This window comes from Mytilus galloprovincialis, chromosome 7, assembly GCF_965363235.1.
Source record: "Mytilus galloprovincialis chromosome 7, xbMytGall1.hap1.1, whole genome shotgun sequence".
Taxonomy (NCBI): Eukaryota; Metazoa; Mollusca; class Bivalvia; order Mytilida; family Mytilidae; genus Mytilus; species Mytilus galloprovincialis.
In genome coordinates this window covers 46,059,746-46,084,074 of record NC_134844.1, presented here as the reverse complement: position 1 = coordinate 46,084,074, position 24,329 = coordinate 46,059,746, and the positions used below count along the sequence as shown (strand labels likewise).

Below are 24,329 nucleotides of genomic sequence, written 5' to 3'. Positions count from 1 at the left end.
TAAAGTTTTATTTCGATCTGGATATGTTATTGAAGTTTAACGACAAAAAGCCAACATACTATTTCTTTCATTCAATATAATGGATAAAATGAATTCAAATGAATACAAAACTGATTTTTTTCTTTAGATTTTTTATTAAACATTCTGCCCGATCAGGATCTGACATTTCAAAAACAAATCCGGACGGATACGATGTTGACATGGGATATTGGATGTGGCAGTACAAAACTTTCTACATAGCATGATAAGGCATGGTCTGATTTTCATGAGAAGAATTATTTGTTGTAAAGTACCAGTGATATTTAGAGTCCGTCAGATGTGGGTTAAAGGGTTTGCAGTGAATTCACTTAATAGGCTTAATTCTTTAAGCAGGTAAAAACATGATACAGAAACCAAAACAGTCAGATCTAATTTTAGACTGTGTCTAATGTTTTCTACGATTTTTCACAGGTTCCTTAAGTTACCCAGTGGTTTGTCCTGTGCTCATCATTCTCTTAAAAAAGTCTACATTTCATTGTTGTGCACCAAAAAATACCAATTATCAGTCAGAGCTCAGACATAAATAAGTCTGAATCTGCTTTTTTATACCTTTATACCTTTATACCTTTATCTTCGGGTCGTTACATAAGCCAAAGGCTTCTACTGACCCCTCATCTTGGATTGTCGTATATGATTTATCATCTCATTATAATACATTTATATATAATGTATTAAACTTATCAAAAAATAACTTATTTAGGTGTGCGCAGCTGAAACACTTAACACGAACATATGAATTTATATAGGTTCCAATTTTCGCCATTTAATGCAGACTTAAAATTATTCAGAGTCTTTGCCGTCACCGTTAAATCTGACAGGTTATTCCACTGATCCACTACTCTAATTGAAAAAGTATTTAGTCTATGTGTGGTCTTACACTGTTTTTTAAAAAGTTTTAATGAGTGACCTCTAGTATTATTAGATGGTGCTAAAGTAAATAGGCTCATCCAGTCGATGTCATCTATACCATGCAACGCTTTGTAGACTTGTATCATATCATTCCTATCCCTACGATATTCCAAGGTTGGCAAACCCAATGAACGTAGCCTGTCTTCATAATTAAGATGACAAATATTTTTTACCAGCTTTGTGGCCCTTCTTTGTACAGATTCCAATTTGCGGATGTCTTTTTTAAGATACGGTGACCAGACACATGTCGCATATTCTAGCAGTGGACGCACTATTGATTTATAAATAGTAAGAAACATATCTTGATCCATGTAATCAAAAGAATGATTAATAAGAGACAGCACTCTTTGGGCTTTGTTATAAATATCACTTATATGTTTTTCAAATTTCAAATTAGACTCGAAAGTTACTCCCAGATCCTTTTCTTCGTTCACTGTAGATAATGCAATAAAATTTCCGGATTCATCCAACATGGTATAACGATATTGCAGGTCATTGTCAGGATTAATATGCAATACTTTACATTTAGCAGCATTAAATTTCAATTTCCACATATCTGACCATTCACATAATCTGTCCAAATTTTCCTGTAACTTACATCGCTCATAATCTGACGAGACTTTAGAATAAACTTTACAATCATCAGCAAAAACTTTTACTATACCCTCTACTACATCAGGAAGATCATTTATAAATATTAAGAAAAGAACTGGTCCTAAAACACTTCCCTGAGGTACACCGCTCACCACGTCTGACCATGTTGATGTTGTATTATTTATACGAACACATTGCTTACGCCCAGATAGAAAACTTTTTATCCAATTCAAAATGCAGCCCTTTATTCCAAGTTTTTCAAGTTTCAAAAATAAACGCTGATGTGGCACGGTATCAAACGCCTTGGAAAAATCAAGGAAAATCGAGTCCAGTGGAAAACCACTATCAATTAATTCTGACCACTCATCCAGAACTTCTAGGAGTTGAGTAACACATGATCTACCGGGACGGAAGCCATATTGACTACTAGTGAAAAGATTGTTCGTGAGAATGAACTTCATAATATTGTCTCTAATAATGGATTCACATATCTTACATACCACTGATGTTAAGCTTACAGGTCTATAATTACCAGGTTTCAGTTTTTTCCCTTTCTTAAATATCGGTGATACTATGGCATTTTTCCAATCGTCTGGAACTTTACCCTCTATGATAGACTTGTTAAAAATTAAAAACAATGGATAACAAATTGCATTTCTAACTTCATATAAAACTTTCGGATGAAGACCATCAGGTCCTGCAGATTTATCTGTCTTTAATTTATTAAGTTTCTTTAACACATCTTCCTGGCAAATATTAATATCATTTAAAAAATTGTTCGACACTGAATTAGTATCATAATCTTTCAAGTCCTCTGTTTGAGTAAAAACACTAGTAAAAAACTGATTTAAAACTTCAACTTTGTCAGCAGTACTGGATGCTAAAGTACCATCCGGTTTCTCAAGCGTGCCTATTCCTGATCTAGTCTTGAGTTTACTGTTAACATAATTCCAAAACGACTTAACATTAGTCTTTGATTCTAAGGCCACTTTTTGTTCAAAACTAAGTTTAGCATTTTTAACAGCATTTGTACATTCATTGCGATCCTTCACATATTTAACATATGACAAATTATTTCTTGAATATTTATATTTTTTCCATGATTTACGTTTCTTGACAATTGCAGACTTAGTAGCTCTATCCATCCACAAAGGTGGGCTTATAAATTTACGGTCAGTTTTTTTCTTCGGAATAAATCTATCAATGTTATCGGACATAACAGAAGAGAAACATTTCCACATTTCATTAATACTTTTATCATTTAGCATTCTCATAGAGGTCTAAATTTGTAAGTTTTAGGATTTGTCTCCCTTTAATGCAAGACAAAATATGACTTTAATAAGTCAAATATTGTTAAGCAAGATATAATTGACCAGAATCAAAAAGTTTCAAATATCGACTCCTACATATCCAGAAATCAACGCCACTTTGCTTATTTGAATATTATACTAAAGAAATCGGATACGGGTCACGGAAATTATATTAAAATGATAGGGAATTTTGAAAAAAATGTCTGTTTTAATTTAAGTGATAGACAGGTTGCCGGGGCAGAAAATAAGTATACACAACAATATACACCATTTAAACGAAACATAATGACTGTTGTTGCAAAAATCAAGGTTCCCGAGCTATTTTAGAAATTGAAGCGAGAGGCTTTTAACATTGCAGTGTAAAGTACAGGCTGAAATGGCTGAAACGTCAAATTTGCAAACTTCGTGTTGGAAATTGGCTTACAAGGTCATTAGAAAAACAGGTTGCCGGGGTGAAATTTGAAACTTGAATGTCCAAAGAATAAGCAAGTCCAAACCTTATATGTGTAGTCATTGAACTCTAGGTTCCCACGTAAAGTTAAAATGCCCCTATTTCTAGAAGAATAACTCACGAAAACATGAAAAATTCACTAAATTCGCGTTCGTTGTTTTGATTTTGACCGCCTAACAACTTTACGGATATATAAAAGTGATTGTAAATAAGGACTCTGTGACGGGCAACTTATAATATCCGTGTTTTAAAGATTTTAGTGATATCAAGCCAGCCCAGTTCAAACTATTATCACGTGGTACAATTCTCATTTACATATTATGAATATTAATTAGCAAAAGCACTACTAATTTCTGGCGATGACAAGTCGATAAGTTATCAAAATTGGTTAACTTCAAGACCCACGCATATTTATAAAAAGGTCATGCATCTAAATCAAATAATGACAACATTGAAAGACAAATGCTTTCTCTTCTAAAGAAAAATATGAATGAGAGTCTAAAAAATCGGAGATACATGTAATGTTAATTAACCTTACAATGCAACCACCTGGAACCACACTTAATGAGGTAAACCATCTGTGGATGTTCAATTAGATAATTAAATATAGATAGCTCAAGTTCTTGTGAACTCTCAGACAAGTTTTTGCTGTCATAGGTGGTATACTTTGGTCACTAAGTAAAATTAAGTTTTTTCATCAACATAAACATGATAAATAGACCTAATGTGACTTAGATAAGTCTAAAATTGAATTCACGTTTTTATAATAAATACATGTTTTGACTTCTTTAAGTCAAAAACAAAAATCGATTTGTTTATGTCTGAGCTCTGACTGATTATAAATGTCATTTGGCAAGGTTTTTTATACGACCGCAAAAATTTTAATTTTTTGGTCGTATATTGCTATGACGTTGGCGTCGTCGTCGTCATCGTCGTCGTCCGAATACTTTTAGTTTTCGCACTCTAACTTAAGTAAAAGTAAATAGAAATCAATGAAATTTTAACACAAGGTTTATGACCACAAAAGGAAGGTTGGGATTGATTTTGGGAGTTTTTGTCCAAATATTTTAGGAATTAAGGGCCAAAAAGGGCCCAAATAAGCATTTTCTTGGTTTTCGCACTATAACTTTAGTTTAAGTGAATAGAAATCTATGAAATTTTGACACAAGGTTTATGACCACAAAAGGACGGTTGGGATTGATTTTGGGAGTTTTGGTTCCAACAGTTTAGGAATTAAGGGCCAAAAAAGGGCCCAAATAAGCATTATTCTTGGTTTTCGCACAATAACTTTAGTATAAGTAAATAGAAAGCAATGAAATTTAAACACAAGGTTTATGACCACAAAAGGAAGGTTGGGATTGATTTTTGGAGTTGAGGTCACAACAGTTTATGAATTAGGGGCCAAAAAGGGGCCCAAATAAGCATTATTTTTGGTTTTTGCAACATAACTTTAGTATAAGTAAATAGAAATCTATGAAATTTAAACACAAGGTTTATGACCATAAAAGGAAGGTTGGGTTTGATTTTGGGAGTTTTGGTCCCAACAGTTTAGGAATAAGGGGCCCAAAGGGTCCAAAATTGAACTTTGTGTGATTTCATCAAAAATTGAATAATTGGGGTTCTTTGATATGCCGAATCTAACTATGTATGTATATTCTTAATTTTTGGTCCCGTTTTCAAATTGGTCTACATTAAGGTCCAAAGGGTCCAAAATTAAACTTAGTTTGATTTTAACAAAAATTGAATCTTTGGGGTTCTTTGATATGCTGAATTTAAAAATGTACTTAGATTTTTAATTATTGGCCTAGTTTTCAAGTTGGTCCAAATGGGGGTCCAAAATTAAACTTTGTTTGATTTCATCAAAAATTGAATAAATGGGTTCTTTGATATGCCAAATCTAACTGTGTATGTAGATTCTTAATTTTTGGTCCAGTTTTCAAATTGGTCTACATTAAGGTCCAAAGGGTCCAAAATTAAACTAAGTTTGATTTTAACAAAAATTAAATTCTTGGGCTTATTTGATATGCTTTATCTAAACATGTACTTTGATTTTTGATTATGGGCCCAGTTTTCAAGTTGGTCCAAATCAGAATTCCATATCAAGTATTGTGCAATAGCAAGAAATTTTCAATTGCACAGTATTGCACAGTAGCAAGAAATATCTAATTGCACAATATTGTGCAATAGCAATTAATTTTCAATTGGAGTTATCTTTCTTTGTATAGAATAGTAGTTGATAATATATGTTGGAAATTTGCCAGACATGACTATGATGTCATTTTCTATTTTTATTTGCCAATAACTTTATGTAAATAACTTCATTGGAAATTTGCCAATATAAAATGTTGCTGATGAAGCTTTTTATACGACCGCAAATTTTGAAAAAATTTTCGTCGTATATTGCTATCACGTTGGCGTCGGCGTCGTCGTCGTCGTCGTCGTCCGGCGTCCGAATACTTTTAGCTTTCGCACTCTAACTTTAGTAAAAGTGAATGGAAATCTATGAAATTTTAAAACAAGGTTTATGACCACAAAAGGAAGGTTGGTATTGATTTTGGGAGTTTTGGTCCCAACATTTTAGGAATTAGGGACCAAAAAGGGCCCAAATAAGCATTTTCTTGGTTTTCGCACTATAACTTTAGTTTAAGTTAATAGAAATCTATGAAATTTTGACACAAGGTTTATGACCACAAAAGAACGGTTGGGATTGATTTTGGGAGTTTTGGTCTCAACAGTTTAGGAATTAGGGGCCAAAAAAGGGCCCAAATAAGCATTATTCTTGGTTTTCGCACAATAACATTAGTTTAAGTAAATAGAAATCAATGAAATTTAAACACAATGTTAATGACTACAAAAGGAAGGTTGGTATTGATTTTGGGAGTTTAGGTCCCAACAGTTTAGGAATTAGGGGCCAAAAAGGGACCCAAATAAGCATTTTTCTTGGTTTTCGCACCATAACGTTAGTATAAGTAAATAGAAATCTATGAAATTTAAACACAAGGTTTATGACCATAAAAGAAAGGTTGGGTTTGATTTTGGGAGTTTTGGTCCCAACATAATAAGGGGCCCAAAGGGTCCAAAATTAAACTTTTGTTTGATTTCATCAAAATTGAATAATTGGGGTTCTTTGATATGCTGAATCTAACTGTCATGACTGTGTATGTAGATTCTTAACTTTTGGTCCCGTTTTCAAATTGGTCTACATTAAGGTCCAAAGGGTCCAAAATTAAACTTAGTTTGATTTTGACAAAAAATGAATCAGTTAGGTTCTTTGATATGCTGAATCTAAAAATGTACTTAGATTCTTGATTATTGGCCCAGTTTTCAAGTTGGTCCAAATCGGGGTCCAAAATTAAACTTTGTTTGATTTCATCAAAAATTGAATAAATGGGGTTCTTTGATATACCAAATCTAACTGTGTATGTAGATTCTTCATTTTTGGTCCTGTTTTCAAATTGGTCTACACTAAAGTCCAAAGGGTCCAAAATTAAACTTAGTCTGATTTTAACAAAAATTGAAATCTTGAAGTTCTTTGATATGCTGAATCCAAAAATGTACTTAGATTTTTTATTATGGGCCCAGTTTTCAAGTTGGTCCAAATCAGGATCTAAAATTATTATATTAAGTATTGTGCAATAGCAAGTCTTTTCAATTGCACAGTATTGCGCAATGGCAAGAAATATCTAATTGCACAATATTGTGAAATATCAAATTTTTTTTTAATTAGAGTTATCTTTCTTTGTCCAGAATAGTAAGCAAGAAATATCTAATTGCAAAATATTGTGCAATAGCAAGATTTTTTTTTAATTGGAGTTATCTTTCTTTGTCCAGAATCAACTTAAATCTTTGTTATATACAATATACAATGTATATTCACTTTTTACTACCAACTGATAAATTAAAATAATCTTTACCATTCAGTGATAACAAGCAGTTTTTTTACATCTTAATATTTTATGATGTATTTAAATGAGTAGTTATTGTTGCAAACTCCATTAGAAATTTTAATTGAGATTAGTTTTGGAATAAGGGAAAGGGGGATGTGATTAAAAAAATTGGGTTCAATTTTTCTCATTTGAAATTTCATAAATAAAAAAGAAAATTTCTTCAAACATTTTTTTGAGAGGATTAATATTCAACAGCATAGTGAATTGCTCTAAGAGAAACAAAAATTTTAAGTTCATTAGAACACATTCATTCTGTGTCAGAAACCTATGCTGTGTCAACTATTTAATCACAATCCAAATTTAGAGCTGAATCCAGCTTGAATGTTGTGTCCATACTTGCCCTAACCGTTCAGGGTTCAACCTCTGCGGTCGTATAAAGCTATGCCCTGCGGAGCATCTGGTTTTCCTTATCTTATCTAAAATGTTTTTAGATAATGTATGTTGGACATTTGCCAGACATGACTATGATGTCATTTTCTATTTTTATTTGCCAATAACTTTATGTAAATAACTTCATTGGAAATTTGCCAATATTAAATGTTGCTGATGAAGTTTTTTTTATTGTTTTATACAATAAACAATGTATATTCACTTTTACTACCAACCAATCTTTACCATTCAGTGTTAACAAGCACTTTATTTTACATTTTAATATTTAATGATGTATTTAGAAGAGTAGTTATTGTTGCAAACTCCATTAGAAATTTGAATTGATATCAGTTTTGGAAAAAGGGAAACGGGGATGTGAAAAAAAAAGGGGGGGGGGGTTAAATTTTTCTCATTTCAGATTTCATAAATAAAAAGAAAATTTCTTCAAACATTTTTTTTTAGAGGATAATATTCAACAGCATAGTGAATTGCTCAAAGGCAAAAAAAATTTTTTAAGTTCATTAAACCACATTCATTCTGTGTCAGAAACCTATGCTGTGTCAACTATTTAATTTTAGATTTAAATAAGTTTGAAGAAGAAATCTTTAATTGATTTGTAAAATCTTGACATTTGTTTTGTGTAAAAAAAACCATGTAATGTCAAAAATTTGATCACAATCCAAATTCAGAGCTGTATCACGCTTGAATGTTTTGTCCATACTTGCCCCAACTGTTCAGGGTTCGACCTCTGCGGTCGTATAAAGCTGCGCCCTGCGGAGCACCTGGTTATCGTTATTCGTCATGAAGGTACCCCCATTATCACCCTCACATATCTAACTTGCATGACCTATTTTGCAACTTACATTTGCGAAGGTACAATGTAAACACATCTTTAATTTTATCTGCAGACAATTCAATAACCTCATGCCAATTAGTTTTTACAATACGAAGGTATAAAAAAGAAGATGTGGTATAATTGCCAATGAGACAACTCTCCATAAGAGACCATATGACACAGAAATTAACAACTATAAGTCACCAAACAGCCTTCAACAATGAGCAAAGCCCATACTGCATAGTAGGCTATAAAAGGCCCCGCAATGACAATGTACATGTAAAACAATTCAAACAAGATAACTAACGTCCTTATTCATGTTATTTATGTACAAAAAAATGAATGAAAAACAAATAGGTAACACTTAAACAAATGACAACCACTGAAATACAGGCTCCTGACTTCGGACAGACACATACATACAGGTTTCATAACTTTTTCTTTGCAATGTTTTAATACAGTTGTTCCTTGAAAAAACGTACATGATGTCCAAAATGACAAAAAGGAAATTTTCTAATCAACTCATCAGAAAACACCATTTTATCATGCTTATTTCAAAACCATTAAAAATTGAAATATCAGCTCTATATTTTGTATATATTATATATGTTAATGTTATAAATCATTGTAAATGTATGCATCTTTTGGTGTATTGCTTATTTTTTCAGATCAAGGAAGATAATTGTTGGAATATTAATTTTCCTAGTATTTCTGTATTTACTTGGCTCTAGAATTCCCAGCATTGGACGAAAATCAGCACCAGTTGACGGTAAAAATTATTCTTATGGCAAAGTTGTTTGTTTAGTATGAACATGATGAATACATTGACTATGATGACAAAAAAAAAAATAGACTGAAAACTTTCTGAAAACTTTCTGAATTAATCATCCATACTTTGAGAAGTTTTGAGAGTTTTATTGATTTGGCGGTCAATGAAATACATGTATTACTTAAGCATATTAAGTAACATGAGTAAATGTTAAAAAGAAGATGTGCCTTAATGTGGTATGATTGCCAATAAAACAACTGTCTAAAATAGACCAAATGACACAGAAATTTACAACTATAAGATACTGAATGGTCTTCAACTATGAACAAAGCTTATACAACATAGTCAGCTATGAAATGCCCCAAAAGTCAAGTCGAAAAATTTGAGAACTTACAAAAAGTATTTTGCAAAAATATTTTTACTTTGAATTAATGTTACACAAATGGTGATAGGTAAAGAAGTTTGAAGACAAGGTCTAACCATTATAAACTGTCTGATATATATTTTTTTCTTTTGCAGAAACAGCTTCATTATGCATTGATGATAATCTAAGGTTTCTAAAAAGTGAAGTAAAAAAATATGATGCTTTTATAAATCGCTACCCACTGAAAGCTGGAGAGCAATTCTACCCAGCTTATGTTGGTAAGTTTACATTTATTAAAATATAAGATTTGTTTAAGAATCATTCTGTTTAAGTCAAACTTAACTGAATTGATAGAGAAGGAGTTTTCAGAATTATAATACATTGAACATGTTGAATAAGTAACAAATACAATGTACTCAAAAATGTAAGAATTGTAGTCTGATTTCTGTAATCAGAACTAAATGGCAAAAATGTGATTCACCTTCATCATGTTCATGCAAAGTTTCATTAAGATCCATCACAATGTTAAATTGAATTTGAAAATTGCTAGAAAATCAATTTAGTCTGAAGTGTTCCATTCTATTGTTGACATGAGATAAAATGTTGAAACATAAATAATATGTTAAATCAGTTCAAATCTTAAGTTATTTCTCTGCTTTTGAATCCAGTTACATTTATGTTCTTTCTTTTTGCAAATATTTATCCACAGCTGTTCAGTCACTTGGTATATTTGGTATGCAGTTGTTTGAGTGTTTAGCTCCTCTCATTTCCATGGAGGTTATTTGACCCTCCTCACATATCATCTATTGAAATTGAAAAATATCCTCATTTACATGTATAAGTTTGTGATTAGGTCTGTTTATGGGGAACTACTGTTGGTATGTCAATGGTACATGATCATATTTAGATTATTGTACACTAGTAAATAAATTTATAAGTATTCTGAAAAGACTGATCAAATCAGAATTTATTGACATGACAAGTGAAATGGCTGAACAATGCTTGATTTCAAGGCACTGGATTTGTCTCAATATTGACCGAAAGGCTGAACAGAATTTACGTTTATACACATGATACACATGTATTGTATGATTGGTTTCAATCAATATAGCTGTTGCAGTTTTATTAGTGAAGTCTTTTTTGTTGTTGCCTGTATGTCCATATCAGAAAAAAGTTTTTTTTGTGGCACATCTAAAAATACATAAAAAGATAATGAGCCTTTCTTTACAGTCTTGCTTTTAATTTTTAGGAAATGGAAAGGTATCGGTATCCTTAGACAGTGAGAAAGGAATGTACATCAGACTTAACAGGGCTTTGTCATTACCTGTTAAGTATTATCCTATAGTTACTGCACATTTAGATGACTATAGTTCAAAGGGTAAGTGTTTCATAGTAAATTCAATATGAAGCCTTGGCTTTCACCAAACAGCAAGCTTTTAAGGGTCCCAAAATGACTGGTATAAAATCACTCAAACAGGAAAACCAACGTTCTAATCTGTATAAAAAATATGAAGTACTTATAAACCACATCAACAAACAATAACTACTGAACAACAGGTTCCTGACTGAGAACAGGTGCAAAAAATGCTGTTGGTTTAAACGTAGCAACAGGCACTAACATTGATTTTATTTTTCGACGTAGTCGGTATTAGTTTCGATTTGTGCCCTTTGAACTTAAGGACGCTTAACTATGGCAACAGAATACGCATGCTCGAAAATCCTTTCTGTGATTGGACAAAATGCTGTCATGGTGGGTGATTTGGTTGTGTTTGAGAAAACGTCTCGTTAATAATATCGTGATGGAAAGCAAGTGAAAAACTATAAATATTTGAACTAGATCTTAAGAAGATTCATATTTTTATTAAAATAATTGTTTTTCCAGTAGCTCTTTGCATATGTGACAGCTGTTTATTCGGGACAATTATATAATTTTTAATGTAAACTTTGTTGTACGAACGTACATGACTTTTAGAACGCACCTACGCATGTGAGATTTCCGCTGGGTTTAGGTGAATGTAAACAGAAAGATACGAGGACCGAGAATACTGAACACAAACAGAGAAAACGTTTAAATGGTATCTTTGTGCTTCTGAAGGTTATCAAAATGATAGTTTTAAACATATACTCAAATTTAAATACGTCGGATATCTTTTTTAAAGATAGTTCTTGTTAAACCTCAAGTTTATATATTAATTTTTTCAACATTGATAATTTTTTTAAATCTTTATGTAATATTATGAAACTTGGCCACTGTTGTGAATGTGCTTTTATTTCTGATTTTTCAATTACAGATGCAACAGTCTTAAATATACATCATGGAATAGCAGAAAAGATACAATGTTTTGAAGTTGTAAGTTTGAATTTATAAATTTTATACACTAATCATGCTAATAATTTGTATTAAATTTTCTCAAATATATTATTATGAGATTTAGTTAATCTGATGCTTTAATGCAAAGTAAAAAATAAACATGATGTTGAATACTGTAAATTCAGAAATTATTGCATGCATTTATTATTGCGATTCTGTCAATTTACACTTGAATGCGATTTTAATTTTTTACGATTTTGAGAAAAGTCATGCTTAATTCAGTTAAAATATTACAAAATGCGAGTTTTAATTATTGCGTTTACAACTCAGACGCATTATTCGCAATAATAAAAACCTCGCAATAATTTCTGAATTTACAGTATTCAAGAGACAATAGTAAAGGAATAATAAATTTGACAAGATTTTTTTTATCACTTACTGTTATATATATAGAACAGTGAATAATAGTAACCATGGTAACCAGAAAAAACTTATTGTGGATTGATAAAAAATGATATTTTCTGAGATTTTATTTTGTGTTTTTTCCAAAGTCTGCCTAAACACCTATAGAAAATGTGAACTTCTTTGAACGTTGAAATTCATGGTTCAACTTCACCTACAGAATCCATGGAATTGTTATTACAGGAATTATGCATACACAGTAATCACCATGCTTACATTTAAAGACACGCAACCTTGTGTCAATCCTCATCTGCAAAAATGTCAATACCAAAAAAAGATTTAGACATGAATGTATTAGGGGGGAAAAGTGAATGATTGTACTAATGTTTTTTTCCAGGATAAAGGATGGAGGAGTAATTGTCTTACAGTAGAATCCTTGGTTTATGCCAGTAGGACTAGACCTTCTATATTAGTACAAGATATCAAAATCAGAAATCCTAGTGTAAGTTCAAAACACAAGAGATACTTTTCTTACTTATATTATATAATGAAGAAAACATTAAAATGAATTAAAACAGATATTTGGACTAAATATTGTGAGTATCCAGTTTGTTTGAAAAAAAATAACAACATTCTGAATTAAAAACGTATATGACCTTTTTCAGCGTTATAACAAAGTAGCTTAGTGTCTTCCTATTTTTACAAAAGGTACAAAAATTGTATTGGAATCATATGTTACACAGACTGCAGCAGTTATAGTAATTTTAAAACAAAATTGGAACATGGAATTGTGCATTTCTTAACCGTCATGTATTTAAATTGTAGCAAAAGATAGTTCTAAATATCAATTATTTTGAAAGGTAGTATTTTTTAATCATCACATCCTACTTAAATGGGAGATAATCCATCATCAAGAATGTCTTCCTCAGTCTTTCTTGAATTTATGGATGACATTTTCTGGTAACCTTTCACAAATGGAAAAGGATTTATTTCTAGGGAAAATTATCAATGATTGAAGTGTCATACCAATCCTACTCTACTGTTATTATTAAAAATAATTGAACTTCTTAAAGTCTTTCAGATTTTCTTGTACCATAAAATGGCTGACTCAGGTCTTTTGGTTTTTAATGGAGCATACATTTGACAAAAACTACCTGACTTTCTTGTCCAATTAAATGATGGAAATGAGTCATCAAATACATAATCCTTGATTCTCTACTACAGAATCAATCACAGTTGTAGGAAAAGTGTAATATATCATTTTAAAACACGAACTTTACTTTTTTTGTAGAAAAACTCAGTGGTAGTAAATTTAGACCAAATTGGTCAGACACAGTTGAAGGATGCCAAAGTTAGTAAAGCAAGGTAATCATACATGAAATTTGTTATATGTTATCTATAAACAGCTGATCTAGATGGCTAGTGATCAGTCACATACATTATTGATCAAGAAGAACCAATAATATATTGTTGATTCATAAAAAGTAAAATCACAAAAATACTGAACTCAGAGGAAAATCAAATCATGGCAAAATTTCATTGATGGTACCAATTTTCATGGATGAAGGAAAAATTGTAATGAAGATGATTGATCTTTTTGTTTTACAAAAGTCTGCAGCATACAAGTTCAAGGAAGCCTTTTTTTTTTCTTAAAACTAAACTCAGCTGAGTACAAAATATGTGTCTGAAACATAAAATCATGTTCTTTGATTGGTTGATTTTTCAGTCTGAGTATGATCATTTTTAACTTGTCAATGAAACTTTATGTCCACAAGGCCTGTTATGCACATTGAGGCAACACCTATAACCACAAAATCCCATTATATTTTTTTGCATTTTCACATGTATAGTTTGGAAAAGGAAATGTATTATATTTTCTTTAATAGTTGAAGCAGCTCTCTAGTGTCAATAGAGTTGCCCTCTTATCATATCATGCATTTCAATCTTTTTACTTTTTTTTTGGAGTCTATATTTTTCTCATATCTATTTTATATTCAACTCATAAGATAGAATTTGTTGTACTTTAAATTGATAGCAATTCAATTAATTAATTAACTGCCGCCATCATTAATGTGTAACTTGAAATCAAAAATATTTGGCTTTGCAGTACTACAGATGCTACAGGAATGTCTGTGGAGTATACCTCAACTCAGGGAGTCATCCTAATACCAGATTTAAAGTACAAAGTACATATAGCCATCGCAACAGTTAAAATTGGTCCTTCTGTAGCCATCAAAGCTGGAAAGTAAGAAAACTTATGTTAGAAAATTACAAAAAATAATATTACAACTGCTTGTATAAGCGGAAGTTTAAATGATCTTCAAGCTTACTGACTCTATAGTTATGTATCTTTTTGTAATCTAATGGGAATATTTTTAAGAAAATAGAGATTCCTAAACCATTACCAACTGTAAATATTATTTCCAGTCAGTGATTTTAAGATTATATAAACTAGAAGATGTATCTTGGATAGACTACACTTGTTTGTACAGGTTGCTAATAATGTTGACCAATGACATATTACAATGCTGCTACTGTATTTAAAAATAGACACTTTTATATTGAGACAGGATAACTTTAAAACAGAATGCCAGGTTCAAATTTTGCTCTTACTAAAAGGGCTTTAATAAAAAAAAATATACTCTTCTGGCTGAACTCCATATACTGAATCTTGACATATTGTTGTATTTCTTTAAGTTTGTTTCTTATTTGAATATCAGACCTGCATAACATATCATGAATATTAATCCAGTACTGAAACAATAAATCTGTGATGTTGATAATGTATACAATTCAAAGAAATATTGCACTTAGAAAAAAATTGCAGTTTTGTCAAAAAAGAATTAAGAACCCAAACTAAAGGAGAAAAATAATGCTTATTTAAAACCTTTTGTTAATTTTAATAGACTTGTCTATAATATTTTTCATAGACTTGTCACAAACAATTTTAATAGACTTGTCACAAATAATTTTAATAGACTTGTCCCAAATTTTTTAATTACAATATTTCAGATCTGTACGATTCCATGTTGTAACAGCAGTCAACTATACACAAGCTGTAGATCTCAAGTCTAAGGCACCAGAACACTTACAGAGGAGTGTAGATCAGGTACACGATTATTTTATATACAGTTACTGTCAAACCTGAAATAAAGGTCACCATTATAAAGCAAAAACTTATCTTATCAGGCCACCCTCTTCTCATCGCACTGTTATAATTCCTATATAAAACTTTGAACATCAATTTAATGTTCACCTCTGACAGTAAGTTCTCTGTGTTCCTGAGGGTGACATTTATATTCAGATTTTACTGTACATATATTATTTATCCCAATATTTATAAGTGGATATCAGATTCTTCATACTTATTTTCTAAATTAAAACTTAGTACATGAAAATAACACTTTATAAATTTCATTAATTTGATTTACCATTATCAGGGTTGCTCAACATTTGAAAGCGCAGAATGTGTAAATATGCTGAAAAGTAAAGGGCTGTTTGACCAAAAAGAACATTAAAAGAATGGGAAAATTTATCTGTGGTCTGCTTTAATTTGCCAGAGAGATGTTAACATTAGATTCTTATATTCAAATGCTGTAAAGCAAAGAAAACATCAGTATTAGGTTTCAATGCATACACCATCATATTAACTTAATTGACATCCAGCTTTTGAATATTATTTTAGCTTTTGGAGTCTGTTTTGAAGATAGATTATGCATCACTTAGAGAAGAGCATATTAAAGTTTGGAGAGATGTAAGTTGAAATTTAAGATAATAATAAGTTATATTAGGTTTTTGAATCTTTTCAAAATGAAAAATTATTTTTTTGTTGATCTGCATAAATGAAAACTTGTACAGAATTTAATGTCCTGAATAAAAAGTAAAATGATAGTAAAAGACAATGAGAACGTAACCCTATGACACAAAAAAGAAGTCAATGCATTTTTTAACAATAAACAAGTGTTACACACTATAGGACAGTACAAAAACCCAACAACAAACAAAAGAAAACACCACTGAATACTTGTAAACTGTATATTTATACAGTGTTCACTCTTTACTGGCTGGGTGATTATTAGCACCTTTTTCTTGCCTTGAAAATGCTAGAATAAATTGGGTATGCTGTTTTTGGCTGCATTGTCAGCAATTTGTTCAACATGTTCAAGTTTTATTTAGGTTAGTCTAAAAAAAAATTATTTAGGTTATAAAATAAATTATTTTGTCAAAAACTTTAAAAAACAAAATGAAATAAACAAACTTTCAATCAGTTTATATCTAAAATTGAATAAAATACTAAATATGTTCCAGTATTGTAGCATTCTCAGCTAATTACCTTTGCTAACAATCACACAAGACAGAACATGTGTATTTTGCATTAAATCGAATTCAACCTCATACATGTGTCCTATGATTTCATTGTGTTCATTTGCCTGTTTTTTGTCAGTCACATGTTCTTGTGTTGGGAGTCACAGTTCTGTACAATTTTCAATTTCATTTAAGATATGGAAAAGTGGATTTGGTATCAGTAACTCCAAGGCAGCTGGTTCTCTGAATGGCGATAAAATCAACACTACAATATACTATGTTCTAAGTAACATACAGGCTCCGTTACATGAGCTGAGTACGACAGTTGAGGAAAAGTCAAAGATCCAGAAAACTTTACATTATCCAGATAGATGTTATGGAGGTCACACATTATTGTAAGTTTTAAACACTACATTTTTGAGATGCCACAAATTTAAAAGTTCTAGTATCACTTTTAAAAAGTCTCATTATTCAAGCACCTTATAAGTTCTTATGTTAGATCTGGTGTGTTGATTGTAGTTTTCTTCCACTATTTTTATTTTTACAAGTTACTCTACTGATGAAGTGACAAACTAATTTTTAATTTTTGTTATATTTTCTTTAAGAAATAATATGAGGCATAAGTTTTTACTTGAAATAACTCTTCATCCTCTTTTATTCCAATTTTTTGTGTATAGTTTTATGACTTTTAACCTTTTTTTTCTGGCTTAAAACAATCCATATCTATATATTATAGGTTTTATTCTGAAACATTATGGTCAGAGATAAAAGATGAGGAAGACATTGCTGATGTTACCTCAACATGGATGATCACACTAGAGAAGAAAGGATGTAATATTATAGTTAGAGCAGGTACATTTATAATTCATTACATCCTGTTTGGTAGCATCTTTTAAGGAAAGACCTTTGAATAATATACAACACCAGGGTTGTGTTAAATATTGTAGCAGCTACATAGGGCTATGTAGGTTGATGATTATTGAACGTGTAGATAGTGGAGCTGCTACATAGATATTGATAGCAGCTAGGCTAGCTACTCGTTCAGTAGACAAAAATCTAGGTAGCACTACATAGCCACTACGATATTGAAAGCAACCCAGAACAACCCTTTTTTTTGTCTGAGGTATAAGGAAGTAAAGTGTTGTCTTCTACAAAAAGTTACGATAACAGAATACAGAAATCTGATGACAGTTATTGCGAACCCTATGATAGTTTTCCATAGATTCACCTGTAAGTTACCTGTCGATTTAAACTTTTGTAAGTTCTATTGTCCCATCTAACAAATACAACAGCTATTGTTCTCTGTTTAGTTTATTTGATGGGACCTTTAAATTTCTTCTAGGAGAAATATATCACTCATTGATTAATTTACCTGACCAAAAAATTATCTTCTTTTTTATTGAAATACTTCTATAAACTCACTTAAACTGTATGCAATATTGTATTTATTCAATATATCATTAATAAATTTTCAATCTGTTCAATATAAAATCTGGTTTAATAATAAAAAGTTTATTTCAGACACATTTTTTAGTATTTTCCAATGAATTTGCATGTTTTTGTTGTTGTTCATTTATAGACTTATGTTTATGAAGACCTAGTTAATTTAAAAATAATAATATTCAAATTTTTATTTATCAAACACACAAAAATATTGAATATTTGATCAGAAATCAACTTTTAATTTTTGAATCAGTATTAATATTGAACACATTAAAAACGAGTTATTGGTATTGAATAAATACAACACCACATGCAGTTTTGTGAGTCCTTACTTAGTATTGGTATAAGTATTTTTTCATCATTGACAGTTCAATTTTTTGTTCAGGTAAATTAATCAATGAGTGATATATTTCTCTTGGAAGAAATTTAAAGGTCCCAGTGAATAAACTACACAGAGAACAATACCTGTTGTATTTGTTAAATGGGACAATAGAACTGCCAAAAGTTTAAATCGACAGGTAACTTGCAGGTGAATCTATGGAAACCTATCATAGGGTTCGCAATAACTCCTGATAGATTTAATCATGAGCATACCTCTGTAATTTTATTATTCTTTAGAGTGTAACTTTTGACGTTAGTGACCTTGTCTTCAGTTTATTTGTACCGTATATAACTTGCACTGAAATATTTTTCACCATTCCAAAGTTTGCTGGTGATAAAAACTTCTTTATCAGCATGATCATATGACCTCCCTTATGTTTGAAGATTGTTTAGAAGAGAATAAAAGTACACACAAAGCACTTTTTTTATTTTGGCCATTACATTCTACTCAGTATGATAATTTAGTAACTTCAAGTATGTTGATAAGAATTTCTCCAATTTGTTTTTAAGTAAATAAAGGATGACCTAGATTTATTTGTGTTATATATTCTATACAATTGATGATTTGGGTATTCTTATAGTAACTAAATGACCCAATTAAGTGTTGTGCAAAAAAGGGAACAGGACTGCTCATATTTGATTCTGTCAAATCTTGTTATTATCGATATGTTATCCGTTATACAAGGACAATGATACTGAGTGCATGACATTTATGCAATTTAAAAAAATATCACTATCATATTTTTTACAAAATATGAAACTTTATGAGTAAAAGGAAATGTTGGGTATATGCCCATGAGGCAGGAACACAATGACAAAAAAAAATGTCAAAAGATTAGAAACGTAAAAATTTTACACATTAAGGTAAGCAATATTACAAAAGACTAAAGCTGTCCATTTGAATTTTCTGCTAGGTGCTGAAGGAGTATTACAAGCCATATTACTTAGTCTTGGTGGTTTAAGATTTGACGACAACCATTTGGAGATGTCGATGGAACCAAAGGACCTCCATAGAGACTTATTATTTCATAGACTTAACTATGGCAACAATACACATGTTAACATATCAGTGATAGTAGATTTAGACAATAAAGCCGTCATACGTGTGTCATTAGATAGAAATGATCGGCCATACTATGCCTGTGATGCTGGGTGTATTGATGCACCTATCGCCTTAAGGTATAATATGGAATATGAAATTGAATATAATATGAGCTTTGTTGGGTAGAAGTCGACCTTTTGCAAGTTCACATATCCATGTACCAGTATAAGTGTTTGATTGATTTTGGAACATTCAAATACAAAATAAAAAATTATTTTGGTCTGTTCTGTAAGGTTCTTATATCAACTTATGAAATAATGATAAACTTTGTATAGATATTTTTCATCCTGAAATAAGTTAACAGATGTTTTTATATACATTTGCATATTAAAGGTGGATTTCTATCTGATGCAGCATAGCTATGAACATGATGAAAAATGCACATATTTTTTCAAAGGAGTAGGTCCAGTAAGACCCCTTTTTGGCCCCAAAATATAGCAGTTTTACAAAATCGTTAAAATGTACACTTTTAGTTATTTATTGGACAGTAGAATGCTTCTGCTACATAAATATGGTCTGTTTTTGACAATACAATGCACATATATCGGGTACTAGCACCATTAAGTCACAATTCTAGCATTTTAGTTAAATTTTAGACGATTTTCGTGTAAATCAAAAGTGGCAAAATTCGTGTTCATCCTTAATATTGAAATGTAAGTTATATTTTATGATAATACATAACATATATGAAGGTTGAGGATGAACACGGATGCGGCCACTTTCATTTTGGACAAAAACCATCTGAAAAGTGACATTTTTCGGCATATTTGGTAGATTTTTCATATTTGAGCTTGAATCAGATCGTTTTTAATGATTAAATCAGTTAAAATCGTTCACTCAAACTAATTGATTCAAGTGAAATAGACACTTAAGTGTTTAAAAAGTGGTCAAAATCTTTCGTCAGATGAACCTGAAATTTGAGGCCAAAATCGGTCCTTACCACACCTACTCCTTTGAGAGTGTTTCAATATTTTTTCTGTATTTATTATGATTCTTACCATTAAAAAACAATAAATGCTATATAATCCTTAGAAAAGTATTTAAATTTTGAAGGATTAAAATCTGTATGATATTAAATTCTTGGGGAAAGGTTATATTTAGCTAAAGACAAAAGTTAACACACAAATATTAAATTTTTTATTTTCAAAACTTGATAAAATTATGTTGTTTGATCAGTTTATGTGCAGTGCAGTGTGCACAAATGGAAAGATATGGAATATTTATTTCATATCATGATACTAAAATGTTCCCTTCATGTACCATTCATAAACCTTAAAAAAAAAGGGCTTTTAGTGTTGTTCTCCATCTCAAAGTCAAAGCAAACCTTCAACAGTGAGAAACAAGTTAATATCCTTATTCCAAGCAAAAGATGTACCTAAGCAGAGATTTGTCGTGAACTATTGGTATTGAAGAATGTCAAAAGATAATAAAAAAAGGGGAGAGGAGTGTTAATGTTTATATTGTAAAGTTTTGGGAGGGAAGAATTGTAGAAAAGTTGGGCAGGGGTTTAAAAATCGTAAGACACCATGGAAAAAAGTCACAAGTGATATCATATCAAATGTTCATAGGCAAAATTCCATTGTCATGCACGTAGCTACGTTTACGTCAAAACGCCCAGGCGTACACTTGAATTTTGAAAATAAAACAAATAATCGACATAGAATAAGAAAAACTGGTCAAAAGCACATCATCCTTGTGCTTCTTTTTTTCAATGGATTGTAATTTTGAATAAAATGGGACTTAATTTACTCAAATAGATCATTTAATAAATTTGTTCGAATCTTTTGTAAAAGTCTGAATCTACTATTAATTCTACGTACTTTTCTTATATTTAAAGCATTTCACTATCTGCTCAGATTCGATATGCTGTTTGTATTTTTGTCGAGCCTGTGATTTATTTCCCAAAAGCGAGACAAAGCGGCGTCAATATTAAGTTTTCGAATGTGGATAAAGTCTTTTAAATGAATCTCCGTGAAATTTTACGAAAGTTGAACAGAAACTGTTTATGATCAAAAGAGTATTCAGAGCAATAATAATAGTGCAATTATATCTTTAATTTTCCCGTATTTTAAGGACAAAATGTACTTCTTTCTGCAATTAATAAGTGGTCGCAGTTTGGGCGTACATTTTGTAATTTCTCAATTACATTAACTTCTTGTCAAAAGAAGAAATCCTAGGTGTTCCCGAACTTTTTTTATATTGCACCTCTTAGAAATCTTTTTTTCGTGTTCATTAAAAGGTGCTTTTGTCGATTGTATGCTCACTCACGGCACCCTTTAAACTTATTTAAAAATAATATCGGTTTGAAGGTTTTCTCTAAAACCAATGACCATTAGGCTAGCATCCAGTTTAACACGATGAATAAGTTAAAATATTTCAAAATTTAACCAAAACAAATGAACCATTTAGATTCAAAAGTATGTTGCTATCAATGATTTTTTACTAACAGGAATCATTATGGTGTCTCATTCTCGATAGCTTTCGGGGGCTTCGTCCCTTTCGTCCCACTACCAGCAGGTGCTTTAACATTGAGCGGTTGGCACCCCTCATATCCCTCGCCAAGGTTCGGCCGTACACATAAAAATGACACAGCTACGCCACTGATTGTATGCCAATTTCTCAGTTGTCAACTTCACTAAAACTTGATATGTCGTAAATCTAAATTGATTTTTCTACACAATGGTGTATAACACGCCTACTTTTGTTGTCAGAATGATATGTAGCAGGCCTACCGAAGTATGTCAATATTAATTATTTCGATTTATTAAGGTACATGTATATAGGATTTTTTTTTCTGAGACCAGTGCCTGTGCAAATATTTGCTTTATTTTGTCAGTAAAGAGGTTGTACAGTTTCCTGTAAAGAGGACAGAACCATTGACTTCCATCTTGTATATAACAGCTGATAAACAGCACATGGAGGAACTCAAACACACAATACATGTCAAGGAGATAAAAGAAGGTAATCATTTATATTACATGGATACAATATGATTTTAGGTATACATCAATTGAAAAAAGGATACAAAAAAACAAATGTCAACATACCACCTCTACCAGTAGTCAAGTTTCTTAACAATATGTCAAGGTGTTACTGTGTTAATTGCCCTGAATATAAAAAATTTGTGAACAGTTCAATCTGTTAGTTATAAAAATAAGGAGACGAGGTATGATTGCCCATGTGACAACTATCCACCAAAGTTTAAATGAAGTAGCTGTGTACAATTATAGGTAATGGTACAACCTTCAACAAGGAGAAAAATCCATACTGTATGGTTGGCTATATAAGCCCTGGCATAAAAAATGTGAAACAATTTAATTGAGAAAGCTAACAGCCTAATTGATATCAAAAAAATGTACAAAAACAATGACAGACATAATGACAACCACTAAACTTAAGGCTCTTGACTTAGGACAGGCACATGATGAATGTGGCAGGGTTAAACATGTCTGTGAGCTCTCAACCCACCCCAAACCTGGGACAGTGGTGTAACATTACAACATAAGAACATTGAAAAGGCTTTAAAAAGTTTTTTTTAACAAAAGCAAAACATAAGAAAATATGAGTACTAGGGGGTGTGAGATCTTTGTCGATGAGACCACAGGCCAACAACAAAACATAGCCATCCTAAACAATAAATAATTTGTTTTTACATTACAACATAAGAACATTGAAAAGGCTTTAAAAAGTTTTTTTTAACAAAAGCAAAACATAAGAAAATATGAGTACTAGGAGGTGTGAGATCTTTGCTGATGAGACAACAGACCAACAACAAAACATAGCCATCCTAAACAATAAATAATTGTCTAACCAATATGCTGGTCTCTACATCACCTGAAGTTTGAAAAAGATGTGAATAAACAGACTCAACAAAATGCATTTGTATCACATAAAACACCAAGATAAACATAAATTAACAAATCTTTATTTTTAGAATCTTAGTACATCAAATTCAGAAATTAATGTCATGTTTTATTATTAATGCTGCAGTGCTCAGATTACATATAAAATCTATCTTGTGAATATTTTATCAAAATATATATTTTATTTTAGGTGAAAGCAAACCTTGTTTTCATATAAACTTTTGAAAATTTTATTTACAATTGTATTCATTAAATATTTTCATACGCTTATTAGTATGCTATTTAATATTTATCGATGTAGTAAATATGTAATCTGATATGAATATTTTTTAAATAGAAGTGCTTACTTCTTGCAGCTTTTTAAAATATCAAGTTCTACTGTCTAAGCTAAATTCTGATGTTTTTTTCTTCAGCTCCAGCACATGAACACCATGTCATTGCGTTACACAAACATGGCCACCATTTTGGAGGACTTCCAACTATATTTTGGGCTTCTTTAGCATTCCTTATAATTATATTCCATTTGTTTTTATTTAAACTGATATATAATGAATACTGCCAAGGACAGGATAGATATGGTCGGACTAGATATAGTGTGTAATTGAATGTTTCCATGGTAACCATGTTGTGATGGTAATCTTCCAATGGCAGCTAGCTATAGAGACAGGTGTAGAAACATGATACCAGTCAGAAAGGCAACCAGATAAAAAATTTGAATCTTTCAAGTGCCTATTTGGAGAAGTTGTGTGATCAAAAAATTAATTTGCGAAAATGTTTAAATTATTGAAATGCATTTGTCCTGTGTAAGAATTACTTAAGAAATTCAAAAGGTGGTGCATGGTCGGGTTGTTGTCTCTTTGACACATTCCCTATTTCCTTCTAAATTTTATCAATATCATGAACATATGTATGGTTTGAATCATTGGATGATTATT

General features: G+C 31.0%; 1 protein-coding gene across 1 annotated transcript; it reads left to right on the top strand.

The window, feature by feature from the left end:
- Window positions 1–165: 165 nt before the first annotated feature.
- On the top strand, window positions 166–24,059 carry LOC143083109 (uncharacterized protein KIAA2013 homolog). The gene is made up of 15 exons (XM_076259341.1): window positions 166–372; window positions 9,123–9,223; window positions 9,743–9,865; window positions 10,837–10,965; window positions 11,879–11,937; window positions 12,698–12,802; window positions 13,592–13,665; window positions 14,408–14,545; window positions 15,313–15,409; window positions 15,986–16,054; window positions 16,801–17,000; window positions 17,342–17,457; window positions 19,344–19,608; window positions 22,368–22,492; window positions 23,808–24,059. Exons 1-15 carry the CDS (start codon window positions 242–244, stop codon window positions 23,993–23,995), a joined length of 1,920 nt encoding a protein of 639 aa, XP_076115456.1. The 5' UTR covers window positions 166–241; the 3' UTR covers window positions 23,996–24,059.
- Window positions 24,060–24,329: the final 270 nt, after the last annotated feature.